At 37.0% G+C, this 26,171-nt stretch overlaps 1 protein-coding gene across 5 annotated transcripts in view; it reads left to right on the top strand.

The window, feature by feature from the left end:
• TLK2 (tousled like kinase 2) overlaps positions 1–26,171 on the top strand; it is a 72,261-nt gene that overhangs the window by 8,128 nt on the left and 37,962 nt on the right. For 3 of the 5 annotated variants that reach the window (XM_081162733.1, XM_081162736.1, XM_081162732.1), the window contains exons 3-7: positions 10,379–10,450; positions 11,670–11,739; positions 12,738–12,781; positions 13,480–13,575; positions 20,193–20,360. In XM_081162733.1, the coding sequence (XP_081018859.1) occupies positions 10,379–10,450; positions 11,670–11,739; positions 12,738–12,781; positions 13,480–13,575; positions 20,193–20,360 (450 nt within the window). The remainder of the gene's footprint in view (positions 1–10,378; positions 10,451–11,669; positions 11,740–12,737; positions 12,782–13,479; positions 13,576–20,192; positions 20,361–26,171) is intronic. The other 2 variants (XM_081162735.1, XM_081162734.1) reach the window with 1 other exon arrangement.

The following is a 26,171-nucleotide window of genomic DNA, read 5'->3' as shown; positions in this document are numbered from 1 at the left end:
CATCATCTGTATATTATATTGCGTGTTCACCACCTCGAGGCATCCATATCATAAATTTTCAACTTTATGGCCACTTGTCTACTCTCCTACTGCTGTGCTCTGCTACCTCAAACCATGATTGATCTCCTAATCTTTAATGTTAATGAACAGACTTATGCTGTCTCTTCTACTTTTCCTTTTTTTATTTGCCTGATGAGCTTTCAGTTTACTCTTTAAGGCTTAACCCAGATTATCTTTTTCTTATAGCTTTTCCAGATACATCCACCAATCTAGTTGCATTATCTTATTAACACTTGATAACTTACTTTTATTATGACATCATTTGTTTCCCCTAATAGTCTCCTTGAGAATATGGATATCTTTATCTGATTATTCAAATGCTCAGCATGTTGTATACATTGAATAAACCTTTGTTGAATTGGAAAAGAGTATTGAGGACGAAGATGAAAGTAGTGTTTATTGTCACTTATATTGGCATGACCCACTCTAGTTTTTGGTTTTAATCCAGTCTTAAAACTCTTGTCTTTTAATTGGAAGATTAGTTCATTTACATTTAATGCAATAACATATATTTGGGCTTAAATCTTCCTTGTTTCTTTAAAAATCAGTCTTATGCTTCTTTACCTTTTGAAATGATTTTTTTTTTCATTCTCTACTATAAAAGATAAAGAAATAAGCATTCTCTTGCCCAGCCAGTGTGGCTCAGTGGTTGAGCATTGACTTATGATCCAGGAGATTGTAGTTCAATTCCCCGTCAGGGCACATGCCTGGGTTGTGGGCTTGATCCCCATTGTGGAGCATGCAGGAGGCAGCCGATCAATGACTCTCATCATTGATGTTTCTACCTCTTTCTCTCTCTCCCTTCCTTTCTCTGAAATCAATACAGACATATTAAAAATAATAATAATAAGCATTCTCATACTTTTTCTTTTGGTCAGTTATTTATTTTTAGGATTCCATTTCCCCTTTTTTAGTTTGAAAGTTATGTACTCTTATTTGTTACCACAAAAATTATATGTATCCTTAATTTATTAAAGATTAATGTTAATCAATACCTTTGCCCTCGTTTTTGTCAAAAAGGGCCTTGAAGATTTAACTCCATTATTCTTCTCCCAACTCACATGTTACTGTTCTGTATTTAATTGTGTGTGTGTTTTAATTAATAGACTTTATTTTTTATAGAAAACAGTTTTTTTAATTGATTCCAGACAGAGGAAGGGAGGGAAAGGGAGGGAGAAGAAGAGAGAAACATTGATGCAAGAGAATAACATCAATCAGCTGCCTCTCGAACATGCCTGGATGGTCTGGACAATGAACGGACAACCTGGGCAGTCCCGTGACCAGGAATCGAACCAGCTACCTCCTGGTGCATGTAATTATGCTTCAACCAACTGAGCCATGCTGGCCAGGGCAATAGACTTTAGTTTTTAAAACAGATTTAGTTTTACAGAAAATTGAGCAGATAGTACAGAGAGTTTCCATATACTCCCTCCCCATCCTGCCAGTTTCCCCTATTATTAACGTGTTGTAGTAGTGCGGAGACTTGTTACAATTGATAACCAACATTGATACATAATTATTAACATAAGGGTTTACTCTTTGTGTTGTGCAGTTCTATGGGTTTCAATAAATGCAAAAAATGTCACGTATCCATTCTTTTTTTCATCTCTGACCTTCTATCTGGAATACTTTTTCTTTTGCCTGATATACATTCTTGAATGGTATTTTTGCTAGGTTTAAAATTCTAGGTTAACTATTTTCTTTCAGCACATTGTTTGCTGTTGTCCACTGGCTTCCATTACACCCTTTTTTAGTCTCATTGCCATTCCCTTGAAGGTAACCTATCTTTTCTTTGTCCATTTCCTAAATTTTTCTTTGTCTTTGATTTTATGCACTATAATGTGGAAATGGGAGATATATCTAGCTAGGTTAGAGTACTTTTTTCTTTATTATTTATCTGTGATTTATTTACTATTTATTTATTTATTTATTGTGGGGATGGAAACCAGGGGTAGAGGGCGAGTCAGCCCCAGAGACAGCCCCAAGGAATTCTCAGGGCTTGGTTCAGGATCACAAAGGGACAAGGAGAACTGAGGTGGGGCAAGCACAGACCTGGACTGCTGGTAGGTGGAGGGAGACAGGTGTTCCGAACATGAACATCCCATTGGGCCAGAGATCAGAACCAGCAAAAAGTCAATGCCTAATAAAAGGGGAAGGAGCAGAGAGAAACGGGGTGCGGAACAGGCATCAAGGGGTTGGAAAAGGAGATGCTGGGCAAGTACCTAAGGATTTGGGTCAGCACAGGGGTGTAGGCTTGCAGTGATGGGGGGGGGGGGGGGCGCAAGGAGTCTGCAGAGGAGAGGGAAAGAGGCTCCAGAAAGGTGTGTGGCAGAGAGGACCGAAGGGAGGAGGGTGTGGGGTTGGGTGGGCAGAATGAGGAGGGAGTATCAGTGGAGGTAGGAGGGACCTTTGTGGGGATGTGGGGAGCGTGGAGGGAACTGGGAGGAAGGGATGGCTCCTTGCAGAAGGAACGGGCAGAGAAAACCCTAGGAGGAGGGGAAGCTCCCCATTAACAGGATGTGAGGTGGGGGGGCTGAAGGAGACCTACCTGTGTTTTATTTACATCTGAACATTTTTTGGGAACCTGAGCATACACTTTAAAAAGAACTTAGGTTTTAGTTTTTAGAGCAGTTTTAGGCTCACAGAAAAACTAAGTAGAAGGTACAGAAATTTCCCATATGCTCCTTGCCCCCACACATGCATAGCCTCCCCATTATCAAGATTCCTCCACCAGAGTGGTACACTTGTTACAATTGATGACCGACCTACACTGACATATCGTTATCACCCAAAGTCCATAGTTTACATTAAGGGTTTACTTTTGGTGGTGTACATTCTATGGGTTTGGTCAAATGTATGATACTTATTTACTATAGTATCATACAGAGTAGTTTTTCTGCCCTAAAAACCCCATCTTACTCTCCCTCTTCTTTCTCTACTCCATTTAAACATATGTTAGACCTTCTTACGGTATTTTCTCTTCCTCTTATTGTCTTCTATATTGTTGGTCTTTATTTCCCAGGGCTGAATACTGGGTAGTTTCTTCTGAACTACCTTCAACTTTTTTTTATATTTTCTCTTTGAGTTTGTAATGTGCATAAACCTATCCATTGAGTTGTTTTTTTAAAATGTGCTTTTATTGATGTAGAGAGGAAAGGGAGAGAGAGAGAGAGATAGAAACATCAATGAGAGAGAAACATTGATGGGCTCCTTCCTGCACGCTCCCTCCTAGGGATTAAGCCTGCTACCTGGGCATATGCCTTGACCAGGAATTGAACCAGTGACCTCTTAGTTCATGGGTCAAGGCTCTACCACTGAGCCATACTGGCTGGGCTATCCATTGATTTTCACAAGGGCTGTTTTATTTTCTGGATCACTCATATCCTGAGAGAGTAGCCCTGTGTTCCTTGTTTAAAGTATGAGGTGGGTTTCCCAGACTCCCCTCATTGGGCAGGTACTGGGCTTTCCATGTCTTCTCTCCTCACACCCCCAGGTCTCCTAAAGTACAGCTCAGTTTCAAAGCTTTTTTAGAATTAAATCAGCAAATGCCCTCAAATAGAAGCTATTTGTTTATTTATTTATTTCATGTTGAGCTTACCTTTCTGAGTTCTTGTCTTTTCATGGGTTTTGGTGCAGTAAATTCCTTATTTCACTTTTTACAGTTAGTAATATAAAGCTGTTTTACTTTTTGTCTATAGATTTGCCTGTTAACATTTCATTTAAATGGAATCATACAATATGCTGTTCTTTGTGACTGGCTTCTTTCACTTAGGTAGCATTGTTTCCAAGTTTCATTCATGTTATAGCATGTTTCCAAACTTCATTTCTTTTTATTGCCAAATAATATTTTATTGATAAACCATATTTTGTTTATCTATTCGGCAGTTAGTGGACCTTTTGGTTGTTTCCCCTTTTTTTGGCTATTATGAATAATGGTGCTGTGAACATTCATGTACATGTCTTTGTGGGAACATATGTTTTCATTTCTGTTAGGTATATTCCGAGGAGTGGAATTACTGGGTCTTAGTTAAGAGATATTCCATTAGCTCAGCTGGAGTGGCTCGGTTGAGTGTCGTCCTGGGCACCGAAGGATTGCCAGTTCGATTTCCGGTCTGGGCACATACCTGGGTTGTAGGTTCAATCCCTGTTTGGGGAGCATGTGGAGGGCAGCTGATCGATGTTTCTCTCTCCCTTCCTCAGAGGATTAAAAGAAAAAAAGATATATCCTTTAAAGCCTGGACCTAGTGTAAAACTAAGGATCTCTAAAACGTACTTTTTAAGTTAATAGTGTAACCATTTGAGGAACTGCCAGTGTTTTCCAAAGCAGCTGCTCCATTTTTACATCTCTCCCAGCAGCGCATGAGGGTTAAACTTCTCCTTTTCCTTGCCAACATATTATTGTCTGTGTTTTTAATTATATGCACCAGATCTTGAGTAAATTATGTAGACTTCCATAGGCAGGTTTTCAGGAGAGAAGACCGGTAAAGGATTTCTTGTTCTAATGGTTATGCTTGCTTGTTGTTTGGAAATGGATGTTATTAAATCACACGATTAGGATTTGACATGACCAAAATATTACTAAAAATCATTAATATTAGTTAAGTATATTCTTCTGACTGGTGTGGTGCACCCCAGTGATGTTTTGGGTCTTTTGGAATTAGTGTTAGTTCAGAGCCAGTATCTAGTAATTCTTGAAAAGTCTTTATTTTCCCTAATGCACAGCTACCCTGGAGGAAGGCTGGGAGAAAGACTAACAGTGTCAATTTTTGGCAGTGTGGTGGGATCTTTCCTCAATGAGGCCAGTCATTCAAAGGGTTCTGTGCCTGTCAACTTACTCAGATCTTGGGGTTGATTAAGGGGCCTAAGGGGCAGTGGCTCTCTTTTTGTAATGATGCAAATTAGGCTTTTGTTTACTTGACCCAGAACTATGTACAGATCAAGTAAGTAGAGGGTCCATCTGTTTCACTGCTAGGAACACTATGATCAACTAACCAGTGTGGTATGCCTCGGAGTCAGACTGTTCTAATTGCTGATTTGATTCTGCTATGGTGTGAAAAAGTGATGCTACTAATGACTAAAAAATTATAGAGACCCTTAGTTTTAATTTTCCATTAGGTCTTGCTTTTAATGGAGTATCTTTACTACCTCAGATATTTGACTCTGTTGTCAGCTGTGTTCCTTTATATTTAATCAAGTTCAAGTTTTGCCACTCTTGTCAATCCCTTTTAAGATGTCTATTTAGTTCAAAGAGGAAATGAAGGCTTTAGAAACTCAATAAATGTTGACATTTAAACTTTTACAGAAGTGAAAGATTAACCTCTGGCCCCTCCTTCTGCAAGTTTTTTGTAGTTTATATGCATTTCATTCATGTGCTAAAGGCTGGTTGTCAACATTTGTATCTTAACCTCAGTTTTCATGGATTGATAACAATTCCACAAAGTTTTCTTTAGGCTTGTAACTGAAATATTTTTTTAAGTCCTCTGAAAAGTACATTTTGAGTATATGCATTTTTTTGAGTATAAGCATGTTTTACTTTGTTTTTGGAAACCATACTTTTTTTAAAACAAGAAACTTGACCATTGTCTATTTGGTTTTTTACTTTAAAAAATCATTAATAGCGGGAGACAGGTTAAACAGTTTAAATGTTGGTGTAGAAAGTGGTGCTTTTTTACGTAGGACTGTAACGTATTATCATACTTTGTTTAAAAAATTCTTACTGGCTTCTTTTTGAGGTTGAGATGACTCTTTTAAGGGACAGTTTCCCCTCTCCAGTGACTTAGATGTTAGTAAACATTCTCCTAAATAGCTATTGTATATCAACTATCAAGTAACAGACTGTTTTACTTAGAAAATAACATAAATGAAAATACCATGTAATTAAACATGTAATGGGACAGAGAAGTACTTAACATACAAGAGTATGAATTTACCAGTCAATTTAAGGTTATAGTTAAAATTTTTTTAAAGAAACAAAAAGAGGAAAAATAATAAAACTATAAGAAGAAATAATATACTACAGAACAGAAGAATAGGAATTAATCCAGAGTTAGAAAATTAAGGAAACAAAGGGGAAAATGGAGAGAGTAAAAGGTGTAGGAAGAGATACTGGGAGCCCACAAAGAGAAAAAACTGGAAGTGGGTGGTGTTACTTATATGATATTAATATGAAAGTCTCAGTGAAGTAGGTAATTCCACTCAAAGGTAATAGGAATTAATGTTGACAAAAATACATAAAAGTCAGAATAGACTCATATAACCAAGGGAAAATCCAGGTGATTATAAAACTATTTTCTACTCCTCCTTCTCTTATTCCTTGAAGTGGGGCAAAAGTGCACTCCCTAGTTACAGGTAGTCTCTCTTAACCTTTCAAGGAATAGGTAATTCTCATGTTAAATAATAACATAGCAGCATCTCGCATAATTATAGCAAAATATTAAAGTCAGGAAATTGACATTGACAAAATCTGCAGAACTTGTATATATTTCATGTTACACATGCATCATTTGTATGTACATCTCTGCAATTTTATCACTTGTGTAGCTGCTTCTAAACACCACCACAATCAAGATGTAGAACTGCTCCATTACCACAAGGTTCTCTCCTGCTGCTCTGTAGCTCTCTCCCTGGAAACCCTGACTTTTGACAACCACTAATTTGTTTTCCATCTCTATTAAATTCATTATTTCAAGTGTGTGTGTGTATGTGTGTGTGTGTAATACAACCTTTTGAGATTGGCTTTTTCCACTTGACATCAAGTTGTTACTGTGCATATAAATAGCTGGTTCTTTTTTATTGTTGAGTAGTATTCCATGCTTGGATATACCAGTTTGTTGGACCATTCACCCATTGAAGGACATTTGGCTTGTTCCTAATTTTTTGCTATTATGAATTAAGCTGCTATGAACATTGGTGTACAGTTTTTTGTGTGTATATTATTTCTTTGGAACATATATTCAGTAGTACAGCTGCTGGTTCATATGTTAAGCGTTAAGTACATTTTTAGTTTTAAAAGAAACTGTGAGACAATTTTCCAAATGGGCTGTACCTTTTTATAGTCTCATGGTGAAGTACAAGTAATTTAGTTTTTCTACATACTTGACAGCATTTAGTGTTGTCACTATTTTTTATTTTAGCATTCTGATAGGTATGTAATGAAATCTTACTGTCGTTTGAATTTATATCTCCCTCATGGCTGGCTAATGATCTTGAACATCTTTTCTCATGCTTATTAGCCATCTTTATAGTCTCTTCAGTGAAATGCCTGTTTATGTCTTTTGCCATTTTTCTAACTGGATTAAAAATGTTGAGTTTTGAGTTTTTTGAGTCAGGTATGTGGTTTGCAGATATTTGAGAAGCTTTCAGCCATTGTTTCTTTGAGTATTTTCTCTGCTCCTTTTGGTACCCAGTTATCTACATGGTGGTAATACTTAACAGTTTCTCATTTTTCTCTGAAGCTCTGTGTATTTTTCTTCCATTTTCTTTTTTTAGCTTGCATAATCTCTTATTGATCTATCTTCAAATTTCCTAATTATTTCCTCTGCCCATTCAGTTATACTCTTGAGCCTCTACTCTAGTGCATTTTTTTATTTGTTAATTGTAGTTTCAGCTCTAGGATTCCCATTTGTGTGTTTTTAAAAATATATATAATTTCTGTGTCTCTGTTGATATTCTCTATTTGATGCAACATTGTCATTCATACCTTTCTTTAAATCTTTAATTATGATTTCCTTTGGTTCTGTGAACATATTTATAATGGGTATTTTGAAATATTTTTCTGTTAAATCCAACATCTAGTCACTCTCACAGGCTGTTTCTTTTGCCTAATTCCCCCCCCCCCCCTTATATGGGTCTTGCTTTATTGTTTCTTTGCATGCCTCATGAAGTTTTTGTTGGAACATTTATCATTTTAAATGATACATTGTAGCAGTGCTGGATACTGGTTTCTCACCCCATCCCTTGGGGCATGTTATTGGTATTTGGTTGTTTATTTGTTTAGTGACTGGCTGGATTATTTTAGTGAAGTCTATTCTACCACCCCATCTCCCCAGGGATAAGCCTCTGGTGGTGTTCCTCAGCTTTAGTCAGCTTGCAGTCACCCTGGGATGACTGGTGCTGGTAGGGCTCTCCTTCCCTGACCAACCCAGTTGTTAAACTCCACTGATTGCCCATATTACTCTATTATTTTCAACAGTGCCCTGAGGCATAAGTTTTTCCACAAACTAATCCAATCAAATTGAGGATCCATGAAGGAAGGGAGAGTTTTGAGGTTCCTGTTTGCTATGTGTACTGGCCCCGAGAGAACTCCTCCCAGAAGTCTTATTCCCTGATTCTCCCCTGCAAACTACCTGACCTGCAGTCTAGCCGTATCTTGTAAAACCTTGATATAACTGACTAATTCGGTGAGGGGGTGTCTGTTAAAGCCGAAAGTCCATTATATAATAAAGTAGGTTTTCTGAATGCGTATGCTAAAAAACTGACAAATTAGTTTACCTGTTTTTACTTTTGTAGACACGTCTGTGTAATTAAAATTAAGTATGTGTGAAAAGTTTAATTTCACTGTAAAGTTTTCTATATGTATTACAATAATTTTAAATTTATACTGAATAGGTCCAGTAAATGCGTGCATTCACCAGTCACCTTGAGTAAACAAATGCATAGGCCTGGGGTGTGGCTTAGTGCATGTGGGAACATTGGCCAGTGTGAGTTAAAACTGCTGCAGAGAGTCAGCCATGCAACAACAGGACCAATTAATTACCTTGTGCGATGCGCTGAGCATTGTTTAACAGCGGTGACTCTTGGATTTAAACATGTAGACTATAGTTGTAGATATGTAATATTTGTTTATGTTGGCAAAATTACTTCAGTGTTTTCCCCCAACATATGGCCTATTCACTAAAATTTGTTAAAAATAACAGTGAATTAATAACAACAACAAAATAACCTGTTAATTTAATTATAAGCAAGCCTTGGTTAAAAGCATTATAAAATTAACAGGGCATTCATTTTCAAATATGACATATGGTCTGGAAATTTTGTCTTGTTATATCCGAAGTCTCCGTTAAATTGAGGTCCACAAAATTGAGGGTTTACAGTATATGCATGAATCTCCTTCCAGTTGTCTTTTACCACAACCACCACTGTTCTTGAGAACACCCTTAGACTTAAACTTGTCCGCACTCTTGCGAATGAAGTCAGGTCTTTCAGGAAGAGATTTGGTATTAGGGTTTCTGCTTTCCCGCTAGGCCAAATATCTGAAGGCTGGGGGTGGGGATGGTGGTGGACTTTTCTGTGAGTGACCTCCTTGCTCTAGGAGCTGAGCCCTTGTGTGTGTGCAGCTGCTTATCTCTCCTGGTGTGGAACCACCATCTCATGAGCTGGGTGAAAGGACTGTTGGGGCCTCAGTATTCTGTGTGCCATGCTTAAGGTAGAGTTTCGGTTCCAGAAGTGAGGGTTGGGTAGAATCCCTGTCTTTGTTGCTTGGGACTTGGCCTCAGCAACAGGAGGCTGGGGACAGGATGAGTATCCTGAAGAATTCCTCACCCAGGAAGAAAGCCAGCTCGTGGACTGAGCTGAGGGAAGAGGGAGTTCTGTGTTCCTGGCGGCAGCAGTCTGGAGCCTTGCTGGGATGGGAGGGAGAAGACGGGGGAGAGGGTCTTACACCATGGACTTTTCACCATCCAGACTGAATATTCTTAGATTGTATTGAATAGTTGTTTATTTGCTGCCATTAGGGACCATTTCCAGAGGCTTTGAATAGTTGTTTTTTTAAATAATTTTCACTGATTTCACGGAGGAGTGGGCCAGCAGAGCTCATGCTATGAGGTTCTGAGAAGTCAATCTCTTGTGACTTGGTTTTTTTGAGCTAGCAGTCATGCCTCCTTAAAGCATGACCTCAGAAAAGCATTTCCTTCGGTACGGCCCCCGACCACCGTCTCATAAGGAACCCCTAACATATCCTTAATGTCTCAACTGTCAGATATTACCTGTATGATATAAGAAGCTGAAAGAATTGACTTCCCCTACTTGCTTTTCTTAAAGAATGAATTCACTACATGTGCTCTAGAAGGGAAAATCTGTATATGAGACAGAGTTTTGTAAAGGAAATGAAACAGTAGTAGCGAGAGAATTTTAACATGAGGGTACTGTAGTTGATTGAGTTCTTTCCAAGTTCGCTTGGAGACGTTGCAGTTACCTCTTGGCTTCTTTTCAAGATGGCTTCTAAGTCAGTGACTTAGTCATCAAAATCAACAGGCTTCTTCCTCACTTTTGCTGCTACCTTAAATTAGTTTCTTTTAATTCCTTTTTTTTGTCTTTTCAGGGGCCACTCAATAGCGAGTCTTCAAACCAGAGTTTGTGCAGTGTGGGGTCCTTGAGTGATAAAGAAGTCGAGGTAAGAAGCCACATATATTACAATACTTTTCATATTTCCCACAGTTTCAATCTGGGTAAAAAGATAATAGAACTCCAGGGGTACTGTTAGAGCCCACGATGTTGGGGTTGTGTGCTCTTTGTGTCTGTATTTTTAAAATTTCTTTTTCCTTTTTATTGAATTTATTGGGGTGACATTGATTTAAAAAATTATACAGGTTTCAGGTGAACAACTCCACAACAATGTATTGTGTGTTCACCACCCAAAGTGAAGTCTCCTCCTTTCATCTTTTATCTCCTCTGTACCTTCCTCCACCTTACCTCACCCCCCTGTATCTGTATTTTTTAAAAAAATTTTTGCTTGCCCTGTGTGGCGTGGCTCAGCAGTTGAGCATCAGCCTAGGATCCAGGAGATCTCGATTCGATTCCCAGTCAGGGCACGTGCCTGGGTTGCAGGCTTGATCCCCAGTCGGGGGCATGCAGGAGGCAGCCAGTCAATGGTGACTCTCTCATCATTGATGTTTCTCTCTTTCTCTCTCTGAAATCAATAAAGATATATTTAAATAAAATAAATAAAAAATTTTTGTTTAGCTGCCATCAGTAAAGGGCAAAAATTGGTAGGTGTAGTTGAATTAGCTTAGGTGCTCTTGAATTTTAATACTTGTTAGTACTTCAAATCTATGGGTCAGTGTAGCAGTGTAGCCTGGCCAACTTTAGTAATAGAATTTGAAGAAATTTTGTAGGCAAAAAACCCAGCTGCATGGGTATGGGTCCAAGTCTGTAACCACTTATTTTGCACTTTGATAGAACATTCAATAAATTAGAGCCAATTGATTGATTATGCAGATCTTTCCTTTTGGGAAAAAAGAATTGGATTTAAACTCTTATAAAGTAGATATCAGCTGTTAGGATATTTCTGCAAGCCTACTGTATGCTAGATATTTGTACTTCATTAGTGCTTTATAAAATATCTTATTTAGGCTTTGCAGCAACCCTGATTTACAGATGAATAAGTAGAAGCTCTGATAGTTTAAGCAGTTTGCCAAAAATTGTATAGGTGGTTTGGTTCCAGACGTTGTACTCCTTCCATGACCCTGCTCTAAGAACAGGACACTGATTTAGGACTTGTCTATACCAGTTAAATCTCCTTATAAATGTGATATTTTATACGTAGTCTCTAATTTTCATAGTGTGAAAAATTTGACAAAAATGCTAATTGTGATTTATATGGTATTTAACAGACTCCTGAGAAAAAACAGAATGACCAGCGAAACCGGAAAAGAAAAGCTGAACCATATGAAACTAGCCAAGGTAGTAATAATTTCACACTAATAAAAATACTAAACTGTTACGTACTTAGAATTTTCCAACTCACACTAGTAAATTAGTTTGTGTACAGGGATTCCTAACAAAGAAGATGTGTGTACCTTAAGGGAATATCAGGATGTTATAGACTTGCCACTTGATATACACTTGACAAAACAGTGTCAGTTCTTTGGGGACTCATGTTTTTCCTGTTGTAAGTTAACAGTCTTCTCACCACAGGTTTTTTTCTTAAGACCAAGCATGTATTGTATAGAAAAGAGGTTACAGTGGAGCTTTATGCATTAGATCAGTGATTTGTTAATAATAGGTGACCAGAAATGGTTTTATTTACCTGGCTGTCCTTTCCACCTACTCTTTCTCCATGTCAATTATTTAGTTGAACATTGGTAACCAGTGGAGTAAATCTATAGATAGGACAGTTCTAATGCCAAGTATCTTTATATAGTTAAATAAAGAATACATAGTTTGGCTCCTCCACCCCCTGCCCCCCTTGCCTCCCGAAATCGAAGTACCAGTCTTTTTCACATTTTTCTTGTGTTTTTTTTAATCTACAAATTTTTTACTTGTGGGGTGGGAGAATTCTCCCAAAGCGACAAGGTCACAAAATTTTTGTTTGAAATAGGATAAACCCTTCTAAGGAGTTTGTTTCAAATTCTTTGTTCTCTTAGCTGGGGGTATGGATTAGAGATTACTTTCATTTTGATTCACAGTCTTGGCATAAAAGTGTATTTATAAAGAAAGATTAACCAGTCTTAAAGGAAAACAAGCTGCAATACAGTTTCTCACTGCTTGCTCAGACTTTCTTTATGTGGAGGAAGCTCCCTGTTATTAAGATGCAGGTATTTTGGTTCATTTGTTACAAGTAAAGCAGGCACTTGAATTGATAACAGTGTATGCAGTTATTGGGTACATAGTATATTTTAGTGATTGATGGTTTATATGTGTTGTTGGAAAAACTATACTTACTTTGGTTTCATTTTCAGGGAAAGGCACTCCTAGGGGACATAAAATTAGTGATTACTTTGAGGTAAGTTAAAAATTTTTAGGAAAAAATCTATAGTGTTTTTTTAAAAACCTAAAATTTTGCATTCATTTAAGGCTTTAGAAAGCAATATTTTGCCTTCACTGTGCTTTCCTCCTCCTCACATCTTCATCAATCTAATGCCTCCCTATTTCTCTCTATAAAAGGACACTATTGTTGACTTTCTAAATTTAAATTTGTTTTTGATGTGTCTTGTCTGTGATGATATAAAAATTCACAAATGAGGTGATTTTTCTCTTGGCCAGACTAGGTTTCGTGTCTTGCAAAGATTGAAGTTGAAAAACTTGGACTCGTCTCTTTAGTCCAGTGGAACACGTAGAGAGCTCACTGACCCATCATTATTGGTTACTAAAGAAGACACTAACATCCACTCTACCACTATATTCCTGCTTCGTGTATTATGTGACAAGAAGGGAAAATGTTCTTCTCTTACATTTTTCAAAACCATTTCTAGCCATGCTTCTTTGTATCTTGGTACATTTCTGCTGGAGATCCTTCTAAAAAATCTCATGGAAAAGATAGCAAAAATTGACATACATGGTGTTTTCTTTCTAGAATAAGACGTGTTGCCTTAAAGGGGACATATATAATTAAGACCTATTTGTGTATTAACCTTTTACTCTCCTTATCTGGAGCACAGTACTGTTCTGAATTATTCATATCCATTTTTCCCTGTTGGCCAGTTTGCTGGGGGAAGCGGGCCAGGAACCAGCCCTGGCAGAAGTGTTCCACCAGTTGCACGATCCTCACCGCAACATTCCTTATCCAATCCCTTACCGGTAAGCATTCACCTGGAGAAATTTGACACCTGTTGTAGGAGACAAGAAACCCAGGAACACTCGAGCAAAATATCTCTTCCATTCACCACCCAAGGGGAATGAGGCATTAAGGAGAAAAGTTCATACTATTACCTCTGAATCAATCACTTAGATTCAAATCTATATGAGAGCTAACCCTATTCTCAGTATAATAAATTGCCTCTAAGCCTGCAGCTCAGTATTCTGTCAAAGAAATGGTTTTCTATCCAAACTGTAGCCTTTTATCTTTGACAAACTTATATGTTGCTATATTTAAAAAAAAAAAATTGGCCAGCTCCTGGCATTTGAATTATTTTCAAGGCTTAATCAATGGAATAGTAGAGAAGCTAATGCTATACAAATTCAAGATGGGTTTGTTTTCTGCCTATAAGTGAGATCTGAAGGTCTTAAAAACATTATAGCCAAGTTAGTGGTTCTCAACCAGGGGGTAGTTTTGCTCCTTGGAGGATATTTGGCAATGTTGGAATCATTTTTAGTTATAACTGGGGGTAGGGGGATGGTACCATTGGCATCTAATGGGCAAAGACCAGGGATGCTGTAAACATCCTATAATGCACAGGACAGGCCCCCACAGCAGAGAATTATTTGGTCCAAAATGTCATTGGTGCTGAGGTTGAGAATCTCTGAGCTAGCTAATGTAGGGTTTTGGGTTAATTTGCTGCATGCCTTTGGAAAATTTATTGATTCCCCTTGTCCCCCAAGACTTCTGTACTCAAGAGTATTATGTCCACTGATAACTCAGGTATTGCTGTGAGGTCCCTGGGGACAAGAGGTTTCCCTAAGATTAGGAGTTTTCATCCTAGGTCTCTGTTTCGGAAAATTTTCTCTGCCTCAGGAGAGTTGGTTAGTGCCTAAGTGATTTAGTCTTCTGTATTGTTAAATTATTTTAAAGTGCACTTTTTCCCTTTCTGTATCTTATAAAAATGTGCATTTGTTAGGATGATTGCAATTAGTAAAGCATGTATGAAAATGTATTCAACCTGAAAATTTTTGTCATTATTTTGTCTGTCATGTCTTTCATGATTTGGGAAATTGTCTGTTTCTTCCTGTATTTATAATTTTGCTTTCTGTAGTACATGACTTTCTTCATCTCTTGTGATGCTTTTTGCTCTAAATGCAGTTTATGTGATATTTAATATAACCAAATCAATGTATGATATAAATCTGTTTTATACTGTCAGCTTTTCATTATTATGTTTTTAGTGTATCTGACAAAATTATAGCTGAATTTTTTTCTTTATTCAGTCTAAAATCTTTTTAACATCAACATTTAGCCTATTTACATTTAATATAATTATCATCATATTGAATTTAAATATACCATATTTTAATGTTCTCTGTTTATCCTGCCTGTTCTATCATTTTTAAATGTTTATCTGCCTTTTTCTTTCTTGTTTTCATTTGGATTGATTTTTTAAAATCAATTCAGATTTTCCTCCTCCTCTAGTAGCTAGATCCTATTTGGTTATTCTCTTAGAAACTACTACATATGTCTTTAATATGGCAAAGCTTGATGTTACTAGTAACTTACTTTACCCCCCTCCCAAATAAATGAGGACCTTAGAACATTAGCTCAGTTTTCCTGCTACTGACTTGGTGGTGGTGGTGTATGTTTTTATTTTTCCTTTTTTTTAAGCCTTGTAAAATATTATTTTATACTACCACTGTTCACTTAGATATATCTGTATACTTACCCCTTTCTTTGTATTTCTTTCCTTTTTACACCTTCCACCTAGGGTCATTTCCTTCTGGCAGAGTTACTCCTTTAGTATTTTTGTATCTGCTGGGGGTTAACTCCTAGATTTTTGTTTGCTTAAATATTTCTATTATCCCCTTATTCTTGAAAGATTTTTTTTTTGCTGTGTATGTCTCTAGATTTGCACTTTTAAAAAAACAATTCAGTGTATCATTATCTTCTGGCTCCCATTGTTACTATTGAGAAAATAGCTTCCGTTTACTTATTTCTTTGAAAGTATCTGCTCTTTTTTCCCTGGCTGCTTTTGAAATCTATGGTGGTCTGCAGTTTCACTATGCAGGCATTCTTTTCTCTCTCTTGCTTGTCATTTGTTGGGCTTCTGGTATCTGTGGGTTGATGTCTTGCACTATTTCTGAACAATTATTGGCCATTGTCTCCAACTATTATCTCTGCCCTGTTCTCTTTTTCTCCTCCTATGAAATTCCAATTAATGATGTTAAATTGTCTCACTTTGTCCCTTTTTTTGATTTTCTTTTGGTCTCTGAATGCTACATTCTGGAAAGTTTTTTCTTTTCAGTTACCAAATTCTCTGTTTTGTTGGTTCTGATTTGCTATTAACCCCATTGAATTCTTAATTTTTGTTATTATGCAGGATGGGGCAAGAGTGGGTATACAGTTGTGAGAATGCAAAACACAGAGTTAATAAAGCTATTGTAATAATCATAACCTGCATGTCTTTTTGCATTTGAACAACTGTAAGTCTACTTTTTCCCCAGTATTTCCCTGCAGATATTTTCAAACCTATCTCTCTTTTTTTTTTTTTTTTAAATCTAGTAGACCGTTATTTTATAATCTGTATCTGATAATTTTGGTATTTGACGTTTTTATGAATCTGTTTCTGCTGTCTCTTTTTTTTTCCTAGTTGTTGCTTGAGGCTTCATTTCTTTCTTTTCTTTTCTTTTCCTTTTTTTTTACTTTTAGAGGAGAGAGAAAGGAAGGGAGGAGAGAGAAACATCCATGTGAGAGAGCTAAGCATTGATTGGCTGCCTCCTGCACTGAAATTGAACCAGTAACCTTTCAGTGCATGGGACAACACCTAACCAGCTGAGCCACACTGGCTAGGATGGGGGCTTCATTTCTTTATGCTTCATTTTTTTTATGGCATTCTGCTTATTGTTTCTGAAAGATTATTTGTGACATTTCTTTGAGACCTAGGATAAAGATGCGTTCTTCCAGAGAGAATTATTTGCTTCTTCCAGGTGCCTGGAGAGTCTACCAATCCAATACTATTTTAAACTACTGAATTCATGGCTTGCATTTTGTTGTTTGTTTTACTTATTTTGTTTGTTTGTCTGAACCACCCAGGCAATATTGATTTGAATTGTGCTAACATTCCTCAGGGGAGCCAGGGCAACTTCCTTGCAGCTTCCTGAGGGTGGGGGCAATTTTTCTTCTGGTTTACATTTTCCCTGAGGGTGCTTTGCCCTTTGGAAGCCCAGCTTGAAGTGGAAAAGGTTTCCTTGTTGAGCCGGGGTGGGCTTTTGCCTGTGACTCTTTGCTTGGCACTATGGTGCCCTGGAAATGGCAATTCAAGATCTTCAGGTACCCTTAGGGCAACTGTGACTTTGGTGCTTCTTTTACCTGTCTTGTTTCTCAGTTTGCTTAGATTTTGCACTGGTAGGGCCCCCCCTTTTGTTTTTCTCAAGTGTTTGATGCTTTTAATATCTTTTATTCATACTTTGTCCTGTTTTCTAAGGGAAGGTATTTAGTTCAAACATCCTAGCCTGCTCTGTTTCCAGAAATAGTTTTAAATCTGTGAGCTCTTGGCAAATATTATTAAATACATAACAATGAATAATTTGGGTATTTTAGCTTTGAAGATACATTCTCCCAAGTAGTGAGAATATTGTTATAAATGGGTATCACAGGTGTTCTGGAGCCTGAATTTAAACCATTGCATTTGGTGAGCTAGGAATGTTGGTCTTAAGAAGATGGACTACTCATAGATCCCTTTTCAGGATCATTTTGGTTATTTTATTTTTATTTTCTAAAATGAAAATGTTAAATAGTTTTTCCTGATAAAGGGATGTATACGTATTTTGAAAATCTACCAATTCAGAAATGGTAAAATAGAAAGTCCCCTCTAAAAGCACGATTATTAAAGAGTTTAGTGGCCATATATGAATGTATAAATGTATGTTCATGTGATAGATTTCCTTATTTCGGTTGTAATTAATTTATTTAACCAATATCCTATAAACATTTTATATTCTATAAGTAGTACTATAATGAATGTCCGGGTGTGTGTGTGTGTGTATGTGTGTGTACATATACATATCTCTGTACTTGTGCATTTTTTTCCTTTTGATAAATTTCTGAAATATAATTCTCAAGTCAGAATATGCTCACTTTAAATTGTCATTACATAATTGCTAGCCAGTTATCAGCAGTTTGAGTCTCAGTTTCTACATATCCTTCTAATACTGAATTTTATCATTGTAATCTTAGTCAGTGAGAAAAATGCTTTGTTTTAACTTTCATATCTTCGTTACTGATATTAAACATTTTTTCATGGGTTTAATGGCCTTTGGGTTTCTCTTAATGCTTGTCCAGGTCCTTTGCCTATTTGTTTCTTGGAGTATTTGTTTTTCTCTTACTGATGTGTAGGAGCACATTATTTATTAAAATTGTTAACGCATCATTTATGTTGTAAATATTTTTTCTGTTTGTAATTTCCTGTTTGTAACTGTTTATGTTGACTTTCACCATTCAGAAGTCGAAAAATCTGAAGTAGTTGAATATATCACTGTTTTTTCTTTATTACCTACTGGTTTTGTGTTATTCTTAGATATTTCTATATGGTTTCTATGCTTTTTGTTGTTAATCCTCACCCGAGGATATTTTTTCCATTGATTTTTAGAGAGAGATGGAGAGAGAGAGAAAGACAGATGGACATAGATGTGAGAAAGACACCTCGATTGGTTGCCTCCTGTACGCGCTCTGAGTGGGCCGGGGATCGAACCTGTGACCCTTGGGTGCGCGGGCCAATGCTCTAACCACTGAACCACACTGGCCAGGGCACGGTTTGTATTTTAATGTCATGTTTCAAAAGTCCTTCACCACTAGAAAGTCATAAAAGGATTTGTTTATATTTTCTTACAATTTTTATGATATAAGGAAGCAACCTTCTTTTCCTTTTTTCTAACATCTATGCAAATATCCTGCAGTCTTCTTAATAAGTCCCCACTAATTTGAAATGTACTTTAATCACTAATTATATATCCATATTATATGGGTCTCTTTCTGAATTTTCCATTCTATTCCACTGATCAATCTGCTCCTATACCAGTATTGTACTGATTTAGTTAGTTGTTTTGTATATGTTTTCATATTAAGTTAGTCAAATTTCCCTGATATTCTTTATTAAAAATTGTATGGCTAATTTTGATTATTTTTCCAAGTAAACTTCAGAATTCATTTGTGACATTCCACAAAAATCAACTTCCTAAAAGAGAGTAAGAGGGAGCCCAGGTGATCACTGTACCACCACACACCACAACGCTCTCTTGCGAAAAAAGAAAAGAAAAACATAACCAAAAATAAAGAAAAAGCCCTAATCATTGGCTTTTAGAGAAATTTGGCATCTATAAAATTTGAATCCAGGAGATAATATTGCCGTTTAATTTAGGTCACATCTTTTGTATCTGTCAGTGAAGCTCTAGTTTTTCTTAATATGTAATCTGTATACTTCTTAAGCATAATTCTGAATATTTTACAGATTTTTTTGAAATTTTGAACCTGCCTTTTCTTCCATTACATCTTCTGATTATATTCAATTGTTGGTATATGGGGAAGCTATTGATTTTTTTGTATATTTATTTTATATTTGACTATCTTACTGACTCTTATTTTGTTTTTCAGTTGATTTGCTTGGTTTCCTTTGTGAATAGTTAAATCATCCCAAAATGATACTTTTTAATCTTTACTATTTTTCAGTGTTTATACCTCATATTTTTCCCTTATCACATTGACCAGAACTTTTATAAAAATGTTGAATGATTGTGATATTAATGTGTTAATCCCATCTAGTTCTTAACATTAATGAAAGTGTTTCTATTATAGCACCATTAAGTATATTTATGTTAATTTCTGAAAAAAATACTCCATTATATTAAAGATATTTGTTATGTTAAAGATGGGTACTTCTAGTTGGTTTTTGTTTGCTTGTTTTTTTAAGAGTTGCCCAATGATGTGCACATTGTTTTGGGGCATCTAAGGGGAAGAACTTGTTTTTCCCCCCCTTCTTAACATTAATGTAATGAATTACATTAGTAGATTTGCTAATAATGAACCGTCCTTACATTTCTGGAATAAATCATACATAATTGTGCTATATTATCCTTTAAGTGTAGACTGGAACTTGTTTTGCTTGTATTTATTTCAGCTTTTATTTTGCATCTAAGTATAGCGTGGTGAGAATAGAATTAAGAGTGAAATAAGGTCTACCTATCAAGTAGGGAACAAATGTCTTAATCTTCATTTACCTACAGGATAGAAATAACATTTCCTTTGTAGGATTGAGGGAATTATGAAGTTGATTTGTTGAACTCTACAAAGTAACCTGTCAATTCAGAGTTAAGTAAATATAGAACCATTAAAATGTAATTTCGCTGAATTTGAGTAAGATATTAACTCAGGTTTATAGCTAGGTTATGATCCAGTAATAATGTTATTATTCTCTCCATATTTGTTTTCAGAGAAGGTGTTTGTTTGTTTTTTAAATCATTATTATATTCGGTAACTGTGTTTTAATTTGTTGCATGTTTTGGCAATATCAGATTTTCTTTCTCACATAATTTGTGTGTTTTTTAATGTTTTCCAGCGACGAGTAGAGCAGCCCCTTTATGGTTTAGATGGCAGCGCTGCAAAGGAGGTATCAGAGGAGCAGTCTGCTCTGCCAACCCTGATGTCAGTGATGCTAGCGAAACCTCGGCTTGACACGGAGCAACTGGCACAGAGGGGAGCTGGTCTCTGCTTCACTTTTGTTTCAGTGAGTACTGAGCCTGAATTTATGCAGGTCCTTGTTGTCCTGGAGCTCCTTGATGAAGTTAGAATAATTATTTTGGTAGAGAGATGCTGCTGTTTCTGTTTTTCACTTCTAGTGATGAGCTTTCCTCAGTCTCCCTTGGTTCATAGGGCTGAGAGAGTCTGTTTTGTTAATTTCTGAACACACTGTGGGAAGGAAAATGCAATCTTAGGTTGACAAAGTGAAGGAAATACAGATCAAATTCCATTACAACCAAGGAACTTCCCCTCTGGTATCTGGGTGATCTACATGCTTGCCTTCTCTCGCCCCTTCAGAGTGTTGGTATGGTTACTTTTTCCAGGAATATTTGGTTACCTATTGCTCTTTTCAGCTTTCTTCCTTTTCCCTCCCTGAAGAAAAGGAACTTGTTTTTATGTCTTGAGACAGTAACTTTTTGAGTAAAAATAAACCTACAGTGGAAAAAAATTGGTAAGGATTAATAAGTTTGATAATTCTCAGTTTAGGTGATAGTGTAGACACACAGGCAGTTCTTTACTGACTGTCAGTTGGTGCAGTCACTTGGACAACTTGAGAAGGTATCTCAGTGTTAAGTTTACATATCCTTGGGTCCAGAAATTCCATTCCCATAAAACTACACAAAGATGTTTATTATATTGTTTATAATTGCAAAAATCTGGAAGCAGTTTCCCTCCGCCAGTGTTTCAGAGGAACTTAGAAGGAGAATATCTGTGACTTCCACCTCGCTAAATCCAGTGATCGTTTCCCAGAACATGTCCGGCAAGATTGATTAGTCAGTGTCCACTGCCGCCTTCTCCAAGCACAGGTTCTTCTCTAGGCTTCTGCTTTCTCGGTTCTTTCTCATTTCCCAGATCTCTACATATTGGAGTGCCGCAGGGCTCAGTCTTCAGACTCTGTCTACCTTTATTCTCTACATAATCTCATTTCCTTTCTTTGTTCTGATTATCTCCGATATGGAAAAGACTTGCAAGTTTCTGTCTCTGGCCCATAGCATGCCCTGCTCTGAATTCCAGACCTATGTAGTCAGTTGCCTCCAGTCATCTCTTCATGTCTAATAAGCATATCAAATTTAACATGTCCAAAACTGAATTCTTCATTTTGTCCCCCAACTCTAAACACTTTTCCTGCAGCCTTCCACATCTCAATAATTGTCAACTGTCTCCTAATTGTTTAAAAACCTTGGTGTCATTCTTGTCTCTTTTCTTTATTTTATACCTCAATTCCAAATCCATCAGCAAATCTTAGTGATTTTAACTTTCAGAATCCTACCACTTCTTTCTTTTTTTTAAAATATATCTTTATTGATTTCAGAGAGAGGAAAGGAGAGGGAGGGAGAGAGATAGAAACATCAATGATGAGAGAGTCATTGATCAAGCCCATAACCCGGGCATGTGCCCTGACCAGGAATCGAACCCCGATTGCCTGGATCCTAGGTTGACGCTCAACCACTGAGCCACGCCTGGCTGAGCCAGAATCCTACCACTTCTAACCCCCTTCACTGCTACCACTCGAATCCAAACCATTATCTCCCACTGAGGTTATGGTAGTGGCCTAACTGGGCTCTGCTTCTACCTTTGCTTCCTTTTAATTTGTTCAGAACAGATCAGAGTGATCTTATTGAAACATAAATGCAGTCATGTCACTTGCCTGCTCAGAAGTGCTTAAAATGGCACATAAGGCCCTGAATGGTCGGTTTCCCATCACTCTGACATCTCTTGCTACTTACCATTTCCCTTCCTCCCCAGATTGCATCCACACTGGCTGCCTTACTTCCCCTAATAGTACCTGGCATGCTTAGCTCAGGGCCTTCGTATTTGCCTTAACATTATTTTCCCAGGTACCAGCATGCCTTGGTCCCTCAGTTCTCTCTAGTCTCTGCTTAAATTTACCCTATCAGAGAGGTACCCTGACTATACTGTATAAAATAGCAACTCCTCCCTGCCCACCTCACACATTATCTAGCTCCCGTGCCCTACTTTGTTTTTATTCCTAGTCTTATCGCCAGCTGACTTGCTATATAATTTACTTTTTTTGTCTGATTTCCCCTTTCTGTACCACCCCCTGCCCCACTGGAATGTAAGTTTTATCAAGTCAAGGCCTTTGCTTTGTTCTCTTTTCTATCTCCAATGCCAGAACTGAATTTGCTCTATTAGACACTCATTGTAATTGATTGTTGCATGAGTTAATAAATGCATCCTTTATATAGGGCCTAGTTAAATACAGGATGATACATATATACAGTGAAATGCTATACAGGTGACAAAAGAAATGAGATAGATATATGCTACTGGTGAAAGATCTCTAAATATGTATTGATAAAATAGCAGGTGGCAGAATATTATGTGTTTTTGCTTTTTAATCCTCACCCAAGGATATGTTGTATTGATTTTTACAGAGACGTGGGGGGAAAGAGAGAGAGAAACATCTATGTGAGAGAAACATTGGTCGGTTGCCTCCCATATGTGCAGCATCTTTTTGTATGGGGTGATGCTCCAACCAACTGAGCCACCGGGTCAGAGCCAGAATATTATGTTTCATCCTTTAAATGTTATACGTATTGTTACATAATTATAAGTTTTAGCATATAGCCTTTGACTTTTTAAAAATTATCAGCACTGATTTTCTGATTGTAAAAATGGTACTCATACATGGCCCACAAAAAATGGAAGTAATGGAGAAGAGTAAACATCTTTCCTTTACACCCCTCGCAGTTCACGTTGGTGTTTTAGATTTCCTACTGTTTACCATTTTAAGTTAATAAAAAAATCTGTTATTTAATCAACTTTAAACAAGATCTATTTAGTCCCCATTATGAGATGAATTTAACATATCATGACTATCACCCAGCTTCTTTTCTCATTTTTCAATTTTTTATAAGTGTGTGATATTTAGTTTGTTATTTTAACTATAATTCTTTTCTGCTTTATAAATTATTCTAAAATTTGAAAACACTTAAGGAGCATTTATAATATTATGGTTGTTTCATTATTAGGCATTACAAAACCAAATGATTTTATTGGATTCTCTGAGAAAACAGTCATAGTCATTGAGTTACATCTGAGGATATTTTTTCCATTGCTTTTCAGAGAGAGTGGGGAAGGGGGGGAGAAAGGAACATCAATGTCCAGGGCTTGGAATTGAGCCAGGTACGTGCCCTTGGCTGGAATTGAACCCGAGACCCTTCAGTCCGTGGGCCGACTCTCTAACCACTGAGCAGAACCGGCTATGGCTGAGTTAGTTTTGATTGAATGAGATAGTTCTAGTTGTCAAGGTCTACTGGATCTTTCTTTTTGTTTTTATGCTAGGTCTGTTTTCCAGTTCTGCATTTCTAGTGTTTAACACAGGACCAGGCACAGAGGGTTTTTCCTTTTGAAAGTACTATTTTTATTAGGAGTATGTCTTGCCTCCTAGCCTGTGTCTCATTTGATCAGTTAACTATATGTAGTTTTACTTATCATTAGACTATTTATTTATACATATATTTTTACAGAAAGCTTTAATTTGTGAATAGCCCACTGAATCACATTCTAGCACCATTAGTTTGGAAGAAAACTTAGAAATGAGCATGTGTCAAAAAGCACTTTGGCAAAGCCCATATACCAAAATCTAGAAATATATAGAAGAACCTTTTAGTCAGTCATGTGATTCTTATTTGGTTATTATATAGTTCAAACAGCCATATTTGTATAGAAACAGATTTTAAAAGAAGAGTGTAAGAACAGTCTAATGGTAACTGAAGGAGATTAAGCTCATGCCATTGTGCATTGTAACACTTGGGATTCATAATGATGGCCCTTAATCAGTAAGAAAAGATTAGATTCGCCACACTGCAGAGAGGGTAGAGAACATTTTTGGTTACTTGTGCTCCTAGACCTGGCTCTAATTGCGGCTCTGCCACTTACAGTGCACGCGTGTTGTCAGCCGCCTTGAGACCAGGTCCTCATTCTTGACTTCTTTGATCCCCACATCAGCCTCCGTCTTTCCTGGGGGTTCTTGTACACATCCTCTACTGAGACTGACCCTGTGATTGCTCTTGGATTGCTTATTTTCTTCAAATCTGTACTCTGATATCATTTGTTAAAGAATTCATCCCTGACTCTCTAGATGAGGTTATTTATCCTGTTACATACACTTATCCTAATTATAATTTTGCATTTATTATGTGACTGTTTATTTAACAGTTTCATTCAACAAATATTTATTGAGTGCTTAATAGTCTTCTCTTGGATTGTAAGCTTTACTAAGGGAGAGGAATGACTGGGTTGGTGGGTTTTTGTTTCTGTTTTTCTTGGTCATTGTGTCCCTAGCAGATAACAATGCTGACATAGGGAGTACCCTGTGGGAGTATTCTGTTGAGACACGGGGAGATATGAGTAGTTGTTAAGTGAATAAATAAAAATGGAGATAATAATGCTGCCTAACTTACAAGGCTTTTGTGAGCTTTCAATGTAATTATGTGTATGAAGAGCTTAGCTGGCTTGTGGGCTGGTTATAACAGTACCTGTAACCTAACTGAGAGGCATTCGATCTACTGTGGTTTACAGTGGTCAGTGAGAGCAGTTATGATACATGTAGCCCTCAATTGTTCCCTCACTCACTAGCTCTGTGATCCCAAATAGGTGCTTAATATCTTTGATTTGCATTTTCTTTATAAGTGGAGAAAATAGCAATAACCATCCCATTGGGTCTTGTAAGGATTACATGTGATCATGACAGTGAAGCATTTGGTTGATAGTAATTGCTCAATATACGGTGTTTATGGCCTTGTTAATATGTTAGTGAATAAGAAAAAGAAATATATAGCCCTGGCTGGGTGCCTCAGTTGGTTGGGGCATCATCTGTACACAGAAGGTTTTGGGCTTGATTCCAGATCAGGGCACATACCTAGGTTGCAGGTTTGATCCCCAGTTGGGGTGCATATGGGAGGCAACTGATTAATGTTTCTCTCCCCCACTTCCTCTCTCTCTAAAATCAATATACATATTCTTGGGTGAGAAATAAAATTTAAAAAAGGAAAAAAATATATAAAGTATCAGAAAAATTTACATGAGGAAAACACTACATTCTCTAATCCTCAGGATATCCATATTTCCTAATTATGTCTGTGATGGGTTGTACTATGTTGTTAGGTGCCATCTTGTTTATGAAAGGAATTTTGGGACTATAATGATTGTATATTCCTGAATAGTTGAATAATATTAAATCCTAAACCTTCTAAATCTAAAGTGCCTTAGAAATTGTGTGTAAAAGTCACAGTCAGCAGTAATATTATTAGAAATTAACCAGGATTTTTGGACCAGTGTGTGTTCATAGATAATGTTTGTGTATTTAGATGATAGTAGCCCACCTTATCTGTTCCAGGACCCCCAGCAGATACCTGAAACTACAGATAGTATCGATACTATGCTTTTTCTTATACATACATTCCTTTTCACTTAAAGGAGGCACTTTGTGGCTGCATTGGCATATCTGAATTGCGAGCATCACTATTTGTGCTCTTTTAAGCCATTATTAGTAAGATAGGGGTTACTTGAACACAAGCACTGCAATATAGTCAAGATGGCTATTAAGTGACTGACAGTGTATAGTGCATACAGTATGGATATGTTGGACAAAGGGATGGTTCATGTTCTGAGTGGACAGCATAAGATTTCATCACATCACTCAGAACAGTGTGCACTTTCAAACTTATGAATTGTTTATTTCTGAAATTTTCCATTTAATATTTTCAGACCATGGTTGACCACAGGTAACTGAAACTGGATAAGGGGGACTACTGTATTCTGAATAGTAGTT

Source organism: Miniopterus schreibersii (genome assembly GCF_964146895.1).
Source record: "Miniopterus schreibersii genome assembly, chromosome: 16".
In the NCBI taxonomy this organism is placed as follows: Eukaryota; Metazoa; Chordata; class Mammalia; order Chiroptera; family Miniopteridae; genus Miniopterus; species Miniopterus schreibersii.
The sequence above is the reverse complement of the archived record's forward strand: the minus strand, read 5'-3'. Positions and strand labels throughout refer to the sequence as shown.